General features: G+C 37.7%; 2 protein-coding genes across 2 annotated transcripts; one reads left to right on the top strand and one right to left on the bottom strand.

Annotated features, from left to right (window-relative positions):
* The first annotated feature begins 1033 nt into the window (after positions 1-1033).
* rab23 (RAB23, member RAS oncogene family) lies at positions 1034-9119 on the top strand. Its single transcript, XM_061745601.1, has 7 exons — positions 1034-1327; positions 4245-4470; positions 5292-5377; positions 6074-6230; positions 6327-6409; positions 6498-6590; positions 6675-9119. The coding sequence occupies exons 2-7, from the start codon at positions 4316-4318 to the stop codon at positions 6806-6808; spliced, it is 708 nt and encodes a 235-aa protein (XP_061601585.1). The 5' UTR covers positions 1034-1327; positions 4245-4315; the 3' UTR covers positions 6809-9119.
* Positions 9120-10935: 1816 nt separating this feature from the next.
* Positions 10936-14825, bottom strand: bag2 (BCL2 associated athanogene 2). The gene is made up of 3 exons (XM_061745616.1): positions 14575-14825; positions 13565-13674; positions 10936-11923 (listed from the first exon to the last, which is right to left on the bottom strand). Exons 1-3 carry the CDS (start codon positions 14694-14696, stop codon positions 11529-11531), a joined length of 627 nt encoding a protein of 208 aa, XP_061601600.1. The 5' UTR covers positions 14697-14825; the 3' UTR covers positions 10936-11528.
* Between the last annotated feature and the right edge of the window lie 6298 nt (positions 14826-21123).

The following is a 21123-nucleotide window of genomic DNA, read 5'->3' as shown; positions in this document are numbered from 1 at the left end:
TATGTTAAAATTGCTGTTATCATTGTGCAAATAAATAAATAAATAAAATAAGTTTATTGCCAAGCAGTTTAACAGACATAAGGAATTTGTTGTGGTGACTGGTGCAATGCAAAAGAGCAAATAATATTAAAGGAAAAAATGTACAACAAGTTGCTTCTAAAGTGCTGGGGTAATGAGTCTGTAGGAAAAAAAAGCACATGAGGTGACCTGGGATGTGCGTTATTGTAACGCATAAGGTCAGGATTAGGAGTCTACGTTAATGTAACGTAGAGTAGTTATTATTTTACCTCTTTGCTTATCATTTTATTTCATTATATTTGTTATAGATAGATAGATAGATTTATAGTACCCTTGGGTAAATTTGGTTCACAGTGAGTGCCTCCTCATACAATCTAAAACCATAATAGTGCTTTGGCTAAAAGAACAAAGAACAAGAAGGACGAGATAACAATCAAGATAAGTTAAAATATCAGTAGATAAAAACACTAAAATATTAAAACCAAGCAAAAGGATAAAAAATGTGCCTTTTCATAAAAACAAGATAAAGGAAACAATACAAAACATAAATACAAAGTTATGTTGCAGTTCCCTCACTTATTAATGGCACTGATGGCTGCTGGTACAAAGCTGTTTTTGTAACGTTTAGTTTTACAAGCAGGTACCCTGAACCTCCGACCTGATGGGAGCAGCTGAAACTCACATTTGTTATTTACTGTTCAATTATGTCTTGCCGCTTTTAATGTTGATGTAAATCACGTTGAATTACCTTGTGCTATACAAATAAACCTGCATTGCCTACGACGCGATGACACATCTTGCCCTTTGACTTGCGGGTGAAGCCCGACGGACGCGGACGGTCACTCTCTTGGCCCCGTCCCCTCTTCGGCTCCGTTGCCTGGCAACAGCCGTTCGCCAGCTCGCTCCTCAAGCCTGATTTATGGTTCCGCGTTAAATCGACGGCGTAGCCTACGTAGCGGCTGCGTTGGTGTAACGCGGAACCATAAATCAGCCTTCATTCACAAGCCGCTAGCTGACCGAGGCAGCAGCTTTGCACTCAGATAGCGATGCATTCACAGCTACTAAATGACATTGGGTTCATTTCAGTTGCCGACCTTAGATAATTTGTATCCGTTTTTGTAAGGCCAGGCGTCACGGAGTTTGTGTCCTCTTCGGAGAAGAAAAAAACCCCAACACTGTTAAGGAGAAGGCTGTTTTCCCAGGGAAACGTGGCTAACCTGAGCTAGGTGAGCCTAGCGTCTGCTGCAGGATGAGGACGTGTGAGTTACTGCTCTAAAGCTGTCCCATCAGCTGTAACGCGTCTCCACAGGTAACACATAACCTCCCTTTCTGATAATGGAGTTGTGTTTCGTTTGTGCTGGTCAGAAATACCTCCATCAGGGAGCTTTAGGAGACCAAACCAACAGCAGCTCAGTACTTTTACAGAGTCCGAAAAGGCTGTTCAACAGGTCGTATCTTGACCAAGAGTTACATTTGGACGGGAAGGTGTATCCAAAACATTAATTCAGATTATTTTTAGTCTATGAAATGGTATAGACCTTATACTGAGATAAGAGTTCTCGTTTTACAGCTGCCCTTCTGACGTACTTGAAAATACTTGAGGGAGAATTGTATGTGTTGTCAGTACTCGAGTTGTAAAAAAAAAAATCAGGGGGGATGGTGGATTTTATCATATGGGGACAGATAATTTGTGCTGATTACAAATAATATAATATATTACAAATAATAGCACTGACCAAAACACCTGCAGAAATACTGCAGGAATGACATAGCAGCAGTTAAATGCAGCCTTCTGTCAGCTTTAAATATCCACTGGGCTTACATCAAATACATCAAAACACAACAATAAAAAACACTTTTCTGAACTTATCAATATGACTCTGTCCTTCACAGGATAAGTAAAATGGATCACTGCAAAACTCAAAATCTTAACAAGAATATTTGTCTTATTTCTAGTTAAAATGTCTCATTTTAGTAAAAAAAAAATCTCATTACACTTAAAACAAGACTCATCACTGGAAAAAACAACAATTTTCACCTGTTTCAAGTAGATTTTCACTTAAAATAAGTAGAAAAATCTGCCAGTGGAACAAGATTTTTTTGCTTGTAATAAGAAGATAAATCCCACTGGCAGATTTTTCTACTCATTTCAAGTGAACATTTACTTGAAACAGGTAAAAATTGTCAAATGTTATTTTTTTTTGTGTTATTTTTCTGGTGATGACTCTAAATGATGAAATAGCAGCAATACCACATTCATTGATGGAATGACATAATGGATGGAAAGGGGGGATGGCATTTTTACAGGGGGGATGATTTTGACCCTTTTTATTTCAGGGGAGATGCTATTCCCCCTCACCCCCCTCAACTCGAGTACTGTGTGTTGTTAGATTACTCTCTACGCCTCACATGGAAAATCTTAGTTGTCAGATATGTGCAGTGATACAGGCTAAATAATTGATTATTTAATTGGCACTGTAAAAGGATAGTGGGTCAGCACTTATCCATAGGTTAAGTAGGCTTTTCTGGGATTCATTGGCCACAAAACATCAACATTTAACAATCCTAAACTTGGATTTAATTAGTTTGACTTTAAATCCATATTATACACATTTCTTGAAATTATTGCATGCATATGCATATGCATGCAAATGCACAATTCTGCTTCTGAATCCATGTTGGATGGAAGAAGATGGTCTTGATTCTTCAATGAAGCAGTTGTTGAGATAACATTTCAATCTGTCACAGATTCTGTTTACTGACAAGCACACACTGTGCTTTTTAATCCATCCTTTGCCTTCATATTAAAACAACTGATGTATCATGCATCTCAATACGAGGTGATGAATAATAATATTAATATTCCCTCCTGACACACATATTGTGACTCAGATTCAGGCAGGTTGTTGGAGAGCCCAGTCACGCAGCAGGTTGTCGTGTCCACAGGGAACAGCTTTGCTACAATATGTTGTTTAGCCTTGCACTCAACTAGCTGTTGAAAACCCCTCGTTGGCATGTGGAGTCTGCTTTTTTCAGGACTAATGGAAGAATAAACATGCTGCATGACTGCTTATGAGTGTGTATGGAAAATCTTGTTAGAATCGCTGTCCTGAAAGTTAAACAGTGATAAACTCTGCATGCTATGACACTTAAAATCTGTTGGAAAAGTGGGTGTTTGCTATAAAAAGAGGCAACCTTAATTGATTGCCTTTCGCACTGATGTCCTGAGATTCTTCTTTTTTCTTTTCCATTTCCTAGTTACTTTCTTGTGAAGCAGACAATAATGACTGAAATAGGTTTTAAATCCCCTTTATAATTTGCTGTCTGTAAGATAATGCGAAAACTATCAATACATTTCGCTCCGTTTGGCTCAGAGAATGATTGGTGTGATCTCAGAGTGGCCCCCTAGTTTCTCTGCCAAGCTGCTCTTTAGGGAGGTTGTTTTCAGAGATTTTTCATTTACCAGTGGTAGATAGAAACTACCAAGTCAAACTTTATCAAATCAGCTTGAGGCTTAAAGCAAGACAGGGTAAGAATCCTTTAAATTTAAACCTTTTACCTTTCTCTAAATTCTGAAGCTGGGCAAGGACCCTGGCAAACAAATCTAACCATTATCATTAGTACACTTTCAGGTGAAATAAGCTCTGCATTGAGATGCAGATTTATGGACAAAATGTGACCATTATGTTTCATATTAATGTCGTTAATCAGATAATTTTGATATTCCTGTTTTTGGGAAATCATTATGGTTTTGAGGGTGCAGTTTACCAGATTCAAGATTCTTTGTCATCGTTCATATTTAATAGAATAGAATAGAAGACTTTATTTATCTCCCTGAGGAGAAATTCAGTCGTGCAGCAGCCAAAACACACACACACACACACACACACACACACACACACACACACTTTATACAAAAAATGTAAAATATAAAATAACCAATAAGTAGTTAAATAATAAAAAGAGCAATATAAAAAGTAGAAAAAGAGTATGTACAAGAGAGAAAAAAGTAGTAAACTCCAAAAAAATGGATAATATTTAAAAAAAAATGTACAAATATTTTCAAAAATACTTGAGGTATTTGAGGTATTTACTTTATTTTAATATTTATAGATCAGTAAAGATGAAATATTTTGTCAGATATCTTTGTTTTGTTGAACGATTTTTTTTTCTATCATACAACCTGAACATGTGTCCTTCCTGATTGTTTTGTTTGACACTTCCAGCTGGTATATATGTTTGAGTCACATCACTGAAACTACAGTTTAACTAAGAAGACCAGGCTGACAACGACACCATGTTGGAAGAGGACATGGAAGTGGCCATCAAAGTGGTCGTGGTTGGAAACGGCGCTGTTGGCAAGTCCAGTATGATCCAGCGTTATTGCAAAGGCATTTTCACTAAGGACTACAAAAAGACCATTGGAGTGGACTTTCTGGAAAGACAGATTGTGTAAGTAACATGTGTCCTTGAAACCTTGTTTCGTGATCATTTTCATCTTCACTGTAGGGCTTTGAGCGGTTTGCTACAGCGCAGTCTACAATAATGAAGATGTTGATGGAGATTACTTGTGTTGGGATGTTAATGATGCACTATTAGGGCTGGGCAATATGGACCAAAAGTCATATCTCGATATTTTCTAGCTAAATGGCGATACTCGATATATATCTCGATATTTTTTCTGTGCCTTAATTGGGGTTTCCCCCAAAGCATTATAGCATAGCATCTCTGTTAGCTTCATTTTTTTCTGAGGCAAACCCTTAAAAAAACAGTCAGTTTTAATACAAAGCCTCGTGCCAAATGTCACACAGGTACCTTTGTTAACAGAGGTCTGCACAATATCAAAATGTATAAAACAAATGAAATAAAAATAAACTGCCTGCATATATAGAATAAAAATGCTTCTTGAATAAAATAAAACAAATATCCCTTTCCTGCATAACAATTAAATTAAAATACAGTGTGCAATTAATACAATGTAGACAGTAACAGGCAGACTTTCCACTGAGGTTGACAGTTGTGCAAATAACAAAACATTTGTGCAAATCTCAAATAAAACATTCAAGTCAATTTGTTACAAAATAAGCTATATCAAAATCATAAAAAAAAATGTAAAAAAAAAAATATATATTTTTTAAATAGATATAAACGATATTGTCTCGTACCATATCGTGTTTGAAAATATATCGATATATATTTAAAATCTCGATATATCGCCTATCGATTATTTAAAGTTGCATAATTCCCCCTTTGTTACTTGTTTATTGCTGTAGTGTAAATGGTGAAGATGTCCGACTTATGCTCTGGGACACAGCAGGGCAGGAGGAGTTTGACGCCATTACTAAGGCCTACTACCGAGGTAAGATCCCACCACTTATAAGACAATAAGTATAACACTGCTACATTTACTCACTGACCTGCGTGATATCTGAGAGGAGCTGGAAATGTGGACATTTTTAAACGTAGACTAAAAACTCATCTCTTTGGTCTGGCTTTTATGTAGCATCACATTTTATAGTTTTAGTTTTATTCCGTTTAAAATTTTTTAAAGGTATCTATTTTATTTATTTATCTATCTCTTATAATGTTTTTATTATTTTTATTGTTGTGGACTGATTTTTTTTTTTTTTTTTAGCCTTAATCCTTGAACCTTTATCTTTTTATAAATTTTATATATTTTATATTGTATGTCAGGGTGCATTGGTTTCCCAGTTTTTATCTTTTTGGTCTCCCAGTTTTTATTTGTTTATTATGCTTATTTTTCAATCAAAATGTCAAGCACCTTGTATTTCATGTACCTGGACGAAAGGTGCTATATAAATAAAATTTGATTGATTGATTGATTGATTGATATCTGGGAAAAGGTCACTTTTGGTCACTGGTTTTTCAGGATTTTTTTTCCAAAATAGGTTGACTGTCACTGAAAATATCAAAAACTTTTTTAAAATAAAAAAGAGACCATGTGTACTTTAAAATTACGCTCATGTCAGAATAGAAAAAGTTTCAGATAATCATTTGAAATCATGAACTGTTGCATTGCGTTCTTGGATTGCAGGTGCCCAAGCGTGTGTGTTGGTCTTCTCCACCACGGACAGGGAGTCATTCCAGGCTATTGACAGCTGGAGAGAGAAGGTGGAGGCAGAAGTTGGAGATATTCCCACAGTTCTGGTGCAAAACAAAATTGACCTCCTGGAGGAGACTGTAATAAAAAAGTAAAGCTATTTAATGGTGGTGACAGAGAAATATAATGATAATATCAGCCCACCCTGAGAGACATTCACAAATTGTTGCTCTTTGTTTCCTTGTAGCGAGGAGGCAGAAGCTTTGGCTAAAAGACTTAAACTCAGATTTTATCGTGCTTCAGTGAAAGAAGACCTTAATGTCAACGAGGGTGCGTGATCAAAATTACCAACAACTGGTCTAATACGAGTCATAAAGTGCTGTGAACAATACAACCCTTTTATTTCCTCTCTTTTCAGTGTTTAAATACTTAGCTGACAAGTACATTCAAAGACTCAAACAGCAAACAGCAGAGGAGACGGAGGTGGTCCACACAACCAGCAATAAAATAGGTAAGAATCCTTGTCAGCATCTGCTGTGACGCTGGTGGATTTGTTCAGTAGGGTTACAGCACTAACGTTTCTGTTTGTCCAAAGGTGTCTTTAATACCACGAGTAGTAATGTCTGCAGCCAGAACTCCAGCAACGGCAGAGAAGTCATCACACTGCGCCCTAACAAACAGAGGACCAAGAAGAGTAAAAATCCATTTGGAGGCTGCATCCTGCTCTAGAGGAAGCGCTTTCAAGTGACCGATCTTTAAGTTTAGAACGAGACCGAATATTTTACTATTCCGCAGTTGGAGACCAAAGTCCATGCAGACTGGGAAGTACTTTATAACACTACTTTAATCACCTCTCGTTAATCTGTATTCTAAATAGTTCCTTCTCAGTGATGTTTATATATTTAAGTGATCTGCATTCACACCCGACACTCTTCTCTCACGGGTCCTCCTTGTCATTGCCTTTATTAAACGGTAACAGCTTCAGCTCTACTGCGTCAGCATTAATCTGTGCTGCTGGATTTTCCTCTCACAACTGACGTTTTTCAGATCCGCCTTGTTTAGGAACTCATCCAATGTGTTACAGCAAAAGTTGTACTCCGACTAAGAAAAAACGCACCCATACATGATTTTACAGTCGTTCATTGCTGTCTGTGCAAAATGTTTGCATGTATTGTAAAAAGTCAAAAGATATACAGATTATTTTGTACCATATTTTTCTAGCGGACAACAGAATATGGTTCAAACTAAGATGTTTATCCCTAACAGGTCAGGAGCTAAATCTCCTTGTAAGTATTTTTGTACTAAGCACAACAGTGTTGACTGCTATTTTGTGCCAAATGTTCTCTTACTGAGCTGTGGTTGAATATTAACACTGCAGTTGCTTGGACATAACATGACATTTGTAAAATGTGCTCCTCTGTGTTACCAAATATCAGTAACCACTCATAGAAAGATGGTGATCTATTCTTTTGCTTATGCTCCGTTAGTTAGGAAGAGATTATTTCAGATGTTTAATAATACTCTGCTCTTTAAGTCCTGATAGCATAAGTTACAATCAGTTAATACTATGTTTTATTGCAACTTTTTACAGTTTAAATATTTTCCTTCAGTTAACTATATTTTTTTCTTTTCTTTTTCAAATATTTTACTCTGGGTTGGCTGTGAAAACTCACCGATCAGTTTCAGAGTAAAAATAGTTGCTATGACCTGAGATTTTATTTCTTCTTGACACTAAACATGGAACACTATTCTTTGTCTTTTTTTCAATCTGCCTTTGTCGTGTCTTGTGAAGTTTTTTTATTATTATTTTTTTTATCTTGGCCAGGGGAGATGCCTTTTTAAATTAGAAGAAACAGTTGGGCTGGAAATCTGAAAGGACTGAAAGTCTTTGATCAATAACGCCTGCGTACTGTATGTGGTATGAGGTCTGAGGCTGAATGTGACTCGTTACTTTCTGAAAGTGTCAGAAAAGCTGGATATTAACGACTGGATACTGAGCCGGCGAAGTGCTTACACGAGCTCTCATATGCAAGACAAATGTGATTCTTCTAACTACCGTACATTAGGGCAGTCCTAAAAAAGATCAAACTAAGGCTCAGTCTCTTACTGGTCGGGAGCTGCATGTCATTTGCCTTGTCTGCCTCAAGCCTTACTTTTTAGTTTTTGTCCAAAACTCATTATTCAGAAGAACCTGGCCGACCAAGCACAAAGAAATATGAAGTAGTGTGGAAAGGTATTGAATAAAACTTGTTTTAAAATTATAAACATATAGTACAAGTGGAAGCACAGGTGTTGAAATGGGACCTTCTTCACCCCCATCTGTTCACTTTACTTCATCAATTTAAGAAAGTTCTTTGAATGTGTTACACATTAGAATAGTTCTGAGACTGAACCGTCCCATTTTCTTTTCCAGTTTAGTTTAATGACAGCTGTTGGTACTGGGGAGGGGAAAATAGCATAACTGCAATGCATGCACCTCATACATGCAAGCCTGTTTTCCACATCAGTGAATGTTTAGTCACAGTTGCAATGCCTTGTTTATGTTTACATTGACAACTAGTTAACATTACAGTCCCCACTCTCACTGGTTCTTCAGAAAAGCTTGCACAGCAAATCTGTAAATAACTATTTCTCAATCTTTCTCGTATTTGTAATATTGTATACTTAATCATGTTTGTATTTTGACTGAATGGATTTATTGCACTTTATCGTTCAGATGGGATTTCATTTGAAAAAATCTTAATAAAATTAACCATACTTAAGGGTTGTCACTCATGTGTAATCACCCATGTGTTTTAATTTTCTTTTTCCTTTCTTTTTATCTTTTTTACACATAGCTCCGTAAACTGATTTTACATATCTACACCGATAAATCAATAAGTATGTTTTCCCTCTGATAGTGGTGAATCTTGTTACATTTTGTTTTTATAATTACAAATGTGTCTCAACCCGAGGTGTACTGCACAAACGTGCACCTGATGATATTTTTGAGAGGCAGTGTTCGATGGCAATCTGACGAATAAAAAAACTATTTCTTGAGCATTTACTGTGTGTTTATCATTTGACTCATGTCTTCTTGTAACTTGTTTAAACCTCAACTTTAAATCAACAACAATTTGATCAGAGTTGAGGGTTATAAGATGTTCTTATTTTTTTCCTCTACAAACTAGTTTCACAAAAGTACAGTGCATGAGTTTTTTTTAATAAAACATTCTTCCTCAGCAGAAGTTTGCACATTTACCTGACTTCGGACATTGAATTTCGACTGTGTGTTTGTTGGGTTTTTTGGGGGCCTTTTTTGCAGACCATCACAAAGTTAATGGCTTTGGCACAACTGGCTTTGCAGACATCACCCACCTTGAAACAATCAGCAAACCATTTTCCAGAAACATTGAAATCTTATGTGAAAATGATGTACAAAACATTCAAAAAGCTTAACTCAATTTAAAGTGCTGATGCAGATTCTCACTCATTTAGGTAACCCTAAAAAAAACATTATTGGAAGACTTTTTTTCGGGGTTCTCGAAGGCATTTCCCACCTCATCTTTAATGCTTCTTCAGCTGTAACTGACTCAGCTGAGTTTCAGGCTTGTAAAGTTTGTTGGACGTCACCAGATCACCAGAGACGGCCCCCACCCATTGTGTTTCTGCCTGAGGGTCTTGTCAGATTTGTAATGCTCCAAGATATCGTGCTTGAAGACGAGTGTTTTCCTTTCCATCTGTTTTCTTTTTTTATTTCTCTACGGGGTGTGTCTGTTTTGTTTTTCCTTCAGAGTTCCTCCCTGACTTCAGCAAAACTGTTCAGCTATCAGCAGCATTGAAGTTCCTCCCTGACTTTTCTTTTCTGTCATAGTAGAGATGGTTTCAGCCAGTAGGTGTTCAGCTCTGATGAGGGGTAGTTTGTATTCCAGCAGTTGGTCTTAGTCAGTATTTGATTTTTTGTTCACACATCTCAGTGCACTTCAAAAAAATGGTTGATGCAAAGGACAAAACTGTAATATGTGCAGAATGTGGATTGGTGTTTTTGTCAAACCACGATACATGCCTTTCAACCACACACTGATGAAGAAGCTGGAGGACACTTTTTCTCTTTTTATTTTGACTATAAATACTTGGGTGTTTACCTGGCAGACTAAGATTTAGAGGAAAGTTTAAGTCCTTCAACACGCGGGGCTCGATGTTGCATGTCATCTTTAAGCCTGTGGCAGAGAATCTACTTTATTTGCTGTCAAGTGTTTGGGTGACTGCGACTCAACAAAAAAAAAAAGAAGTGCAAACTGATAAATGGCTTTCTCTGTACTGGCTTGGGGACTGATTTAGAGACCCTAGAACTGATTGTGAAAGGAAGAATGTTTCACACGCTAGTCAGCACAATTGACAATCCACACATCCTCTGCACAACATTCCTGATTAGATAAGAGTATCTTCCGCCTGAGGCTTCCTTAGTTTCCCAGGAATAGTACCAGTCCAGGTCCCTCTTTCCCAGTACAATAGAGAATGGTTGTACATGTAATTTTACTGGAGGAAAGCTTTCCATTTTTGGTTAAAACACAGTGTGTGTACACCTGTTATTAAAACCTTATTGATGCATCATAACTTTATCTTTTTTCTTTGACACTACTTTTAATCAAATATTGGATTCAAATTGCAAATAAGTTGCCAGCCCCTTTTTTAAGCAGGGTTGTATTCACTGTTTAGGATGTTATTAACTTATTCTTTTAAAATCTTGCAACTTGTGTAGATTAGCTCCCCCCAAAACTAACCAACGACTTGTTCGCTGATGATTTTCAGCGAGCTCTTATGCAGGTTTCTTTAGCAGTAATAAGTTGAACATGACATATTCAAAAACTTCTGAATACTTTTTATACAAGTTTTATTGGCATTTCTTTCTTTTTGCTTTGTGAAAACGTGAAATAAAATGCACAGCATCACGTGACCTGTGTTGCTCTCAAACAAAGAGGTAGTGTATGCACCTCCATAATCCTCCCAGATGCTGTAGAAGAAACAGAAAAAGATGCTCCATCGGTGGGTTTATTGTCTGTCATCTCAAAACCGGCGTCTTTCATTGTGCAGTCCAAAGTAACAGCTTATTATTCATCACATTTAATCTTTGTTTTATTTAATGATGTTTTATCACTTATCACTTAATCCAGATGTTACACAAATCCCTTTAAGTATTTTTTTGACTGCTTTTTTTAAACTGTTGCACCATAAAATCTTTGGTATTAAATACACTGAATTATAAGCTTATTTTCAGCACTGGACTCTCAACTAAACCTCCAGTGGAGCATCACATCTGTTTCTGTGCTAGTGACTCTGCATTGTGCACCTTTGTAAACATCACTTCATCACACGTGGAATCATTCTGAGAGTTAATGACCGTGTACTACAGTTCTCTGTGAGTTTAGTGGCATTCAACACACACCCTATGCTCTGGTGATGACAGCTTTTAGTGACTTCCGTTGGCTTTTGGGTCATCCAGTTTTTGATGATCCATAATTTTGATGTTCTTTTCGGCATTCTCCACGTTCCTCAGCAAAGTGTCCAGCCTCCTCTTGATCTTCTTCTGGTCCTCCAGAGCGCAGCCGATCACGATGGCCTGAAACTTCTGGTCGACGGGGACGGGCGGCGCCTCGCTCACGCAGGCGGCGTGCAGGGCCAGCAGCTGCTTGCGGCCGCTCTCCATGTTATCCAGTAACTTTTTCACCATTTCATCTATCATGCACGTGGCCTTGCGAAGCGCCTCTTCCTGCTGGGGGTTTCTGATCGTGCCGACGGAGATCTCCACGGAGATTGCCCGGCCCATCAGACGGTTTGCGGTTAAACTCAGCTCCTCTCTCTCACCTAAAAGATACAAGAAATTAGTACTGTCTCTTTAAGGGCCAGTGGATTTCGCAAGTATTTTATCTTCTTTTGTATTTTCTCTGTAGATGTTTCTTTTCATTCTCCATCAACCTACAGATGTTAATTATTTATTTATTTATTGTCAGATGCTCAAATTTAATGAACTTGTTGATTTCAAAATATCACAGTTGATGTACAAGGCTTATAATAATCTGTTGCCACACTGTATCCAGAAGCTGTTTCAGCAAAGACTAAGTGTATATGAACTGAGAGGAAGCTGTATGTTCACAAAAACAAAGAACAGAACGGCTGTCAAACATACGTAGATGTGTTTCCGTTTATGGGGTTAACCTGTGGAATGTTTTGGAAATGGAAATTAAAGATTGCAGTAGGAGCACTGGGATTAACCTGGATCTAAATGTCAACAAGACCATAGAGGTCATCATGGACCCCAGAGAGAACCAGCCTACACACACCCCTCTCCTCATAGGTGGAGCTGCTGTGAATATCACCCAGAGTACAAAGTTTCTGGGGGTTCACATTTCCAGGGACTTGTCCTGGTCCACACATAAAGCCTCACGGTCAAAGAAAGCCAAGCAGAGGCTGCACTTCCTACGTGGGCTGAGGAGAGCTCACCTACCACCGCCCATCCTCACCACCTTCTATATGGGCACGATCCAGAGCAGACTGACCAACTGCATCTGGCATGAAAGCTGTATGGCAGAAAATTCAAATTTAAAGGGAAAGTAAATACAACAAGATCATTGCTTGTTGTTTGTGTGTAAATGAAAAGATTGCCCGGGATTACATAAATACTGCTTGTTAAGGAAAAAATGCACAATGTCTTGTTTTTTGAACAAATGCAGTTTAAGTTGAAAACTACAGAACTGTCTCAGAAAATTAGAATATTGTGATAAAGTTCTTTATTTTCTGTAATGCAATTAAAAAACAAAAATGTCATACATTCTGGATTCATTACAAATCAACTGAAATATTGCAAGCCTTTTATTATTTTAATATTGCTGATTATGGCTTACAGTTTAAGATTAAGATTCCCAGAATATTCAAATTTTTTGAGATAGGATATTTGAGTTTTCTTAAGCTGTAAGCCATGATCAGCAATATTAAAATAATAAAAGGCTTGCAATATTTCAGTTGATTTGTAATGAATCCAGAATGTATGACATTTTTTTTTTTGTAATTGCATTACAGAAAATCACAATATTCTACTTTTCTGAGTCAGTCCTGTAGATGCATCATGTAAAGCAACAAACTTCATTTTTAATTGTTAATATCACAGATTTAAATATGTTATATTTACATGCGCTTAGATTTATTTTTTTCAGTGTAGATATGATCAGATGAAAACAAAGGTTTTCCTTCTCTACGTAAGTTGTTACTGTAGCTTAACGATCTAAACGAAAATCCAACAAGTGCAAAATTCATGTCAAGGAAATCCGGATGAAACAGTTAAGCTCCTTGCTCTTTTTTTCCCAAACAGCCATCATCTCCCCGATCAGCACCACTCCCACACAAAGCTGCAGCCCAGCCTTGCTGGAATCACATCAGTTTTCTGGAAAATGCACAGGCATTAAGCAGCGGATGACTTGTGCTCTTATGTAAGTGTCGGCAGAGCCTCACCCGCACAGATGTTACGCATTTCTTGACTGTTCTGTATGGACTGGATCATTTCCAGGATGCCGTCTCTTTCCTGCTCCATGGCAGACGCCGTTTCTCGTAAAGCCTCCACCCTGAAACACACGAATTATGACACTTGTTTGCTGGACACGAAAACAGTCGAAAAGTAAAAAAATAAATAAATAAAAAAGTGCCACATCTGTACAGTATATTAGTTTAGTTTAGTTTAGTTCGGTCATAACATCACAAAAAAAAGAATAAAAATAAGACAAACATCAAAATAGCTTTTACAAAATTAAAAAAGAAATAAAAATGACAATAAGGAAACGAATACACTACACAAAACATTACAAAAAAGTTACCAATATACAAATAACATCTAGACCGAAAAAGGTGTAGGCTGAAGCAAAACTTATTCATTGCCTAATAATGAAATAAAAGCAAGAAGTAAGAGATAAGACTGCCAGTAAAACAAATTGCCTCCATGGGGATAACAAAGATTCCTCGAAAAATAAGAAAGAAAAAAAAAGGTGCAGTCTACATGTTTCCTTCATCCTTGAATAATCAAATAAAATCACCAAATAAATGAATACCCAAATCAACATAGTAAGCATCACCACTCATTACTTTGGTATAGAGAAATCATGTTTCTTTTCCATGTTTTTTTAAATAAGGTTAAGGTTATACTTGATTTCAAATCCCTCTCCAACTTATTCCATACATCCACTTGTCCTTTTCAGTATATGTAAGTGCTATTGATGTTTGTCCAGTTTTTGACTGACTCTTTTATCCTGCTGTTGATCAGACATTCACATGCAGCCACTCCGAGGTGACAAACGTGACAGCCGTCCAAGTGCACACTTAACACTGATTTATGGTCCTGCGTTAAATCGACGCAGAGCCTACCGCGTAGACTACGCCCTACCCTACGGCGTAGGCTCTGCGTCGCTTTAACGCAGAACCATAAATCATGCTTTACGACGCACATGGTGAGAGTGTAAGTAAGGCCGTACCTGATTTCCAGCTGGTCCAAACTTTCCAGGAGTTGTCCCGAGCGGTCTGCCATGGACATCGTCCTGGTGAACTTGTTGCCTCCCGCGTCGCTCAATTTCGCTTGTATTTTCGCCTGAGCCATGTTGATGGTGACTTGTTTTCTTGTCCCGATCCGATCCGATCCGATCCGAGCCGCAGCGCAAAGCCGGAGTGGAGCCGCTGTGTGGAAGCTGTCCAGCTGACTGAGATCCTGCGGCTGCAGCAGAGCATTTCCTAACATGGGCTGCGACTTCCTCCACTGGGGGAAGCTTCCCGAGGAGCCCGGAGCACTGGGGGTCCCGACATGAGGCCCGCGGCCCCTCTGCGGGCCCATGAGGACCTACACGGTCTGCAGAAATACTGGCTTTCTGCTGGAGCTGTTCACTGTGGAACATATAACCTGCTATTACGGCATAATAACCTGCATACATTAATGCTATGACAATCCGCTTTAGCTAGAACAGGGGTCGGTAACCCAAAATGTTGAAAGAGCCATATTGGACCAAAAACACAAAAAACAAATATGTCTGGAGCCACAAAAAATTGAAAATCTTGTATAAGCCCAGTACTCGAGTTGTAAAAAAGAAATCAGGGGGGATGGTGGATTTTATCATATGGGACAGATAATTTGTGCTGATTACAAATAATATAATATATTACAAATAATAGCACTGACCAAAACACCTGCAGAAATACTGCAGGAATGACATAGCAGCAGTTAAATGCAGCCTTCTGTAAGCTTTAAATATCCACTGGGCTTACATCAAATACATCAAAACACAACAATAAAAAACACTTTTCTGAACTTATCAATATGACTCTGTCCTTCACAGGATAAGTAAAATGGATCACTGCAAAAACTCAAAATCTTAACAAGAATATTTGTCTTATTTCTAGTTAAAATGTCTCATTTTAGTAAAAAAAATCTCATTACACTTGAAACAAAACTCATCACTGGAAAAAACAACAATTTTCACCTGTTTCAAGTAGATTTTCACTTAAAATAAGTAGAAAAATCTGCCAGTGGAACAAGATTTTTTTGCTTGTAATAAGAAGATAAATCTTGTCCCACTGGCAGATTTTTCTACTTATTTAAAGTGAAAATTTACCTGAAACAGGTGAAAATTGTCACATTTTTCTGGTGTTATTTTTCTGGTGATGACTCTAAATGTTGAAATAGCAGTAAAACCACATTCATTGATGAAATGACATAAGGGATGGAAAGGGGGGATGGCAGTTTTACTGGGGGGATGATTTTGACCGTTTTTATTTCAGGGGGGATGCCATCCCCCCTCATCCCCCCTCAACTCGAGTACTGTATAAGCCTTAGAATGAAGACAACACATGCTGCATGTTTCTATATTAGTTAGAACTCGGGGGAGATTTTTTTTTTCATTCTGTCAAAATTTTGAGAAAAAAGTTGAAATGTCGAGAAAAAAATCTACATTTTGAGAAAAAGGTCGAAATGTCGAGAAAAAAGTCGAGATTTTGAGAAAAAAGTCGAAGTGTCAAGATTAATGTTGAAGTACAATCTTGAGAAAAAAGTCGAAATGTTGAGGAAAAAGTCAAAATTTTGTGAAAAAAGTCGAAATGTCTAGAAAAAAAAATACATTTTGAGAAAAAAATTGAAATGTCGAGATTAATGTTGAAGTACAATCTTGAGAAAAAAGTCAAAATGTTGAGGAAAAAGTCAAAATTTTGTGAAAAAAGTCGAAATGTCGAGAAAAAAAACAAAATTTTGAGAAAAAAATTGAAATGTCGAGATTAATTTTAAAGTACAATCTCGAGAAAAAAGTCGAAATGTCCAGAAAAAAGTCAAAATGTTGAGATCAAAAAAGGAAAAAAGAAAAAAAGAAAAGAGAAAAAAAGGAGAAAAAACAGAAAAAAAAGGAAAAAAGGACATTTTTTTTTTTTTTTTAAATATTTTTCAAACATTTTTGAAAAAGCTCCAGGAGCCACTAGGGCGGCGCTAAAGAGCCGCATGCGGCTCTAGAGACGCGGGTTGCCGACTCCTGAGCTAGAATGTAGACTTACATAGACATATTAGGAAATCATGTTTGATCTCTGGTTAATGTGGGAATATAATGGGACTATAATCATAAACAATTATTCTAAAGCTTAAACAATTATTGCAAAGCATAGAGCATAGAGCAGACTTCTGCAATCTAAAGCGAGGGCGCGAATATGTGTGCGCAGCATGAACAGGTGTGTGCAAAGTTCGAATATCAGGGTGTGAGGAAGATGCAGAGTTCAAGTATCAAGGAAGTTCAGCTGGTGAAAAGTGCAGCACACGCAAAAAGTAAAAAGCACGATAAGCAGTACTGGAGTTGAGGGGGGATGAGGGGGGATGGCATCCCCCCTGAAATAAAAACGGTCAAAATCATCCCCCCTGTAAAACTGCCATCCCCCCTTTCCATCCCTGATGTCATTTCATCAATGAATGTGGTTTTACTGCTATTTCAACATTTAGAGTCATCACCAGAAAAATAACACAAAATGTGACAATTTTCACCTGTTTCAGGTAAATTTTCACTTGAAATAAGTAGGAAAATCTGCCAGTCGGACAAGATTTATCTTCTTATTACAAGCAAAAAAAATCTTGTTCCACTGGCAGATATTTCTACTTATTTCAAGTGAAAATCTACTTGAAACAGGTGAAAATTGTTGTTTTTTCCAGTGATGAGTCTTGTTTTAAGTGTAATGAGATTTTTTTACTAAAATGAGACATTCTAACTAGAAATAAGACAAATATTCTTGTTAAGATTTTGAGTTTTTGCAGTGATCCATTTTACTTGTGAAGGACAGAGGCATATTGATAAGTTCAGAAAACTGTTTTTAATTGTTGTGTTTTGATGTATTTGATGTAAGCCCAGTGGATATTTAAAGCTTACAGAAGGCTGCATTTAACTGCTGCTATGTCATTCCTGCAATATTTCTGCAGGTGTTTTGGTCAGCGCTATTATTTGTAATATATTATATTATTTGTAATCAGCACAAATTATCTGTCCACATATGATAACCCCGTTTTTTTTGTTTTTTTTTACTTTCACTTATTCTATTTTTGCATGTACCATACTGATGTACTGGCAGCACTTTCATATTTAACTATTTAACTATTTTTATCATGTACCACAGCAGATACAAAATAGCACTACAGCACTTTAGTTCTCAAACCATTCATTTCCCCAGCACGGTTTTTATCGTCATTAACTTTTATTGTGAATGCATATGCCATGTTATGTGTGCTATATTGTTTTCTTTTTTTGTGATTATTATTATTGTTGTTTGTATGATTTTTGCTGATTACATCTGGCAGGGGGACTACCGATGTAAACCAGCCTATGGCTGCAATCTGGGTGCATCTACATTTTTTTTTCCTTTAAAAAATGTTGACTGATGTACATTGTCCCTACCAAATAAAAATAAATTGAATTGAATAAAATCCACCATCCCCCCTGATTTTTTTTTTACAACTCGAGTACTGACGAGTAAGTTAGTAAGGTCACGCTAAGCAAAAGATGAACAAGCCCCTTATTTGGAGTGAAGCCCCGTCTGAACAGGAAAAGCAGAAGTGAGGTCGGACAAGACAGTAGTGTGAAAATGCTTTGTAACTAATGAATTCACATCGGTGTTTATGCAGTTCAAATGACCCATGCTATCATCTGTGCGCTTCAAATAAATACAGCCTGCTTACAACAGAGCGGCAGAGTTTCAGCAGATCGGAGACAGATCGCCGGGTCTGTAAAGCTGGACTCTCCCTTTGCAAAGGCGAACTAAAGAAAGCGTGTGCTGAGTGCTTATTTCCTAAACTGCTTGAACCTTCACTTGCGGCCTCCCTGCGGACCGGACCTGGGGAAGTCTGGGCGACTTCAACGTTACTTTTAAAGCTTTTTCATTGACTGATTGACTGTGTTTACATGCAGTCAATAGCCCCTTTAAAACCGGAATATTAGCAATAACCCGGTTTTGCACGGCCATGTAAACACCAATAAACCCTTTGAATAACCGGAATTTGCTCATATTCGGGTTTTTAAAAACCCGAATGCTGTGATTGGTTCGTTTGAAAGCGAAGCATTTCCGGTTTCCGGTTTGAATCAGTAGTGAACTTCCAGGGCTCTTTTCTTCGTTTATATGTGATTTTTTTTGTTTTTGTTTTTTGCACAATAGTTGTCCTTATTTCTTTGATTTACTGTGACCGGAAAAAGTCGCATAAACCATTCAGAAAGAGATCGCTAACTAGTGGCCAGGGGGGGTACTGCACCGCGACCAAACGGAGAGACGGAGAAGTCCGAAGGGTTCAGCACGGCGTCACGGCTGCGGCGTGTGCTCTGCGTTGGTGTGACGCAGAAGCATATTTCAGCCTTAACGGGATATATTCCGATCAAAAGGAACATGAATTTGTTTTCTGCGCATGCTCTATTCGCAAGGAATCTTGGTCTTTTGAGTCCAGGAAGTTCTTATAAACATGGCGAAAGGCAATACCGCGCCACACTGTTGGAGTGAGGAGACTAATCATTGTATAAATGTAATGAAGGATATGAACATTTTGGCATTTGTAGACGGTAGAAAGTACCGGGATAGCGATTTACAAGAAAGTGAGCGAAAAGTTGCGCGAAGCAGCATTTGTTTTGAATTTGGATACAGGAAGAAGAAGCAGAAATGACGGGAATTGCGTCATGTTCTCCGCCCATCGCTGGTTTGATCGAGATATCCCAAATGATGAATTACCATGTATAATACAGGGATAATCCTGTTTGCTCATGCATGTAAACGGAATATCCGAATGTTTCAGTAACCGGAATATTGATCTTAACCCGAATTTTGACTGCATGTAAACGTAGTCATTGACAACTGCTGTAGCCTGGTTGGCAGTTCTCGCGAGGTTAGTGGCGACAACGGGAACAAACAAGGAACAACAAATCAGAGAGATGCATGGATGTAAGAAGAGAGAAGGCATTTCTGCCCAAAAAGTGAAGACTTTGTGTAAATATCTGGGAAACCGAATTTACTTTCCCAAAGAGAAGCAGGATGGGGCTCAGTTACCCGTTCTGAAAGATTTGTGTCTCAAGGACCGATGTCCGTCTGCAGCACCAGGGCGGCGCCAGAGAGCCACATGAGTGAAAATGACAAATGAAAAGTAAATGTTTCACTTTAAGACAATCAATGTGTATATAAACTGAAAATATTTAAAATAAGTGTGCTTTAATTCTCCTTTGTGTTTTCATTTAGGCCCCATTATAGGAATTACATACATAGGAATGTCCACAGCACTTCAGTGGCAACAATATCAGATTCTGAGCACAGAATTTCAGTTTGTAAGTGGCTGATAGGTAGTTATTTTGGATTTCTCGCAAATCTGTCTTAAAATGTGATAATGGACCTCGGTTGGACTGGTGGGACACCGTATTTTTTAATCTAAAACTTGACAAATATGGTTAAGGCTTTGAAGATAATGCAACCCTGAAAAAGGCAGGATATTCTCCTGATTATCAAAAGGATCCCCCCCCCCCGGAACCTCTAACAGTATCCTTATACACATAAACAAGAGTAGAAGAAAGGGGGGAAGGAAAGCTGTACTTCATTTCCAGAACAAGGCTGTTTGCCACAGTAAACGAGACAGACTTTGTCTCAGAAACAGATCCAAGCTTCTTTCCAGCTTTGCTTTTCTTGTCGTCCTGGAGCACATCCTGCAAACATTATGCAGTCTTTGCAATACTGGTTCAAATTGCTTGGAACCTCTACACTGAGATCAAAAAGATGTTTCCGCCACGTTTGAATGCACAGGTCAGTCGAGCCGTTCGCCTGTTTTGACTCTTCTCAGTGTCCTAATATACACCTACGAGAAAAGAATCACATAGCTGAGGTGAAACCATAAACCTTAAACCATATTTAAGGTCGTTAGTGTTGAGCTTTTCTGCTTTTCGTTGTTTGGTTTACAGTGACAAGTTGAAACAAAAGAAAAAAAACATGTCTATATATTTCATACTTTTTGCCAACTCCAGATTTTTCTTCTGTGCTTTGGTTTCTTCCATTACGTCTGGGTCAAAGCCCAGGATGAGGAATGGGGCATGTGCGGTGCACGTAGGCCGGTTTTCATCCAGGGGAACTTATAAATGCAGGGCCAGAAATTATCTGGACGTGTTACTTCAACTATGAGAAGTTTGGATTAGTTCAGCTTCATTTAGACCAAGATGTACATGTATTTTCAAACTATTGTCTCTCTATTGTGATGTAAATGTACTGATAGTAGTTTTAGTTTAACATTAACAACAGAAATCTATTTTAAAAAGCTGTAGCATACCGAGTACTGGTATAACAATAATTAAAACATGCAGACATGAAGCCAAATATGTAGTTATTAAATAATATTAATAATAAAAGATCCCTGAGGGTGTTTTAAGTTTTTAGTGCCACTAAACCGGTAAATAAACAATGTTCTTTGTACTTTTCCACACTTTGAATTATTTCTTATTATAAATTTCACTATCAATGACAACAGTATTGTAGGGATTGTATACAATTTTGCTGTA

The sequence above is a fragment of the Cololabis saira genome, chromosome 17 (genome assembly GCF_033807715.1).
Source record: "Cololabis saira isolate AMF1-May2022 chromosome 17, fColSai1.1, whole genome shotgun sequence".
Classification (NCBI taxonomy): Eukaryota; Metazoa; Chordata; class Actinopteri; order Beloniformes; family Belonidae; genus Cololabis; species Cololabis saira.
Note: the sequence above shows the minus strand (reverse complement) of the source record. Positions and strands in the feature narration are given on the sequence as shown.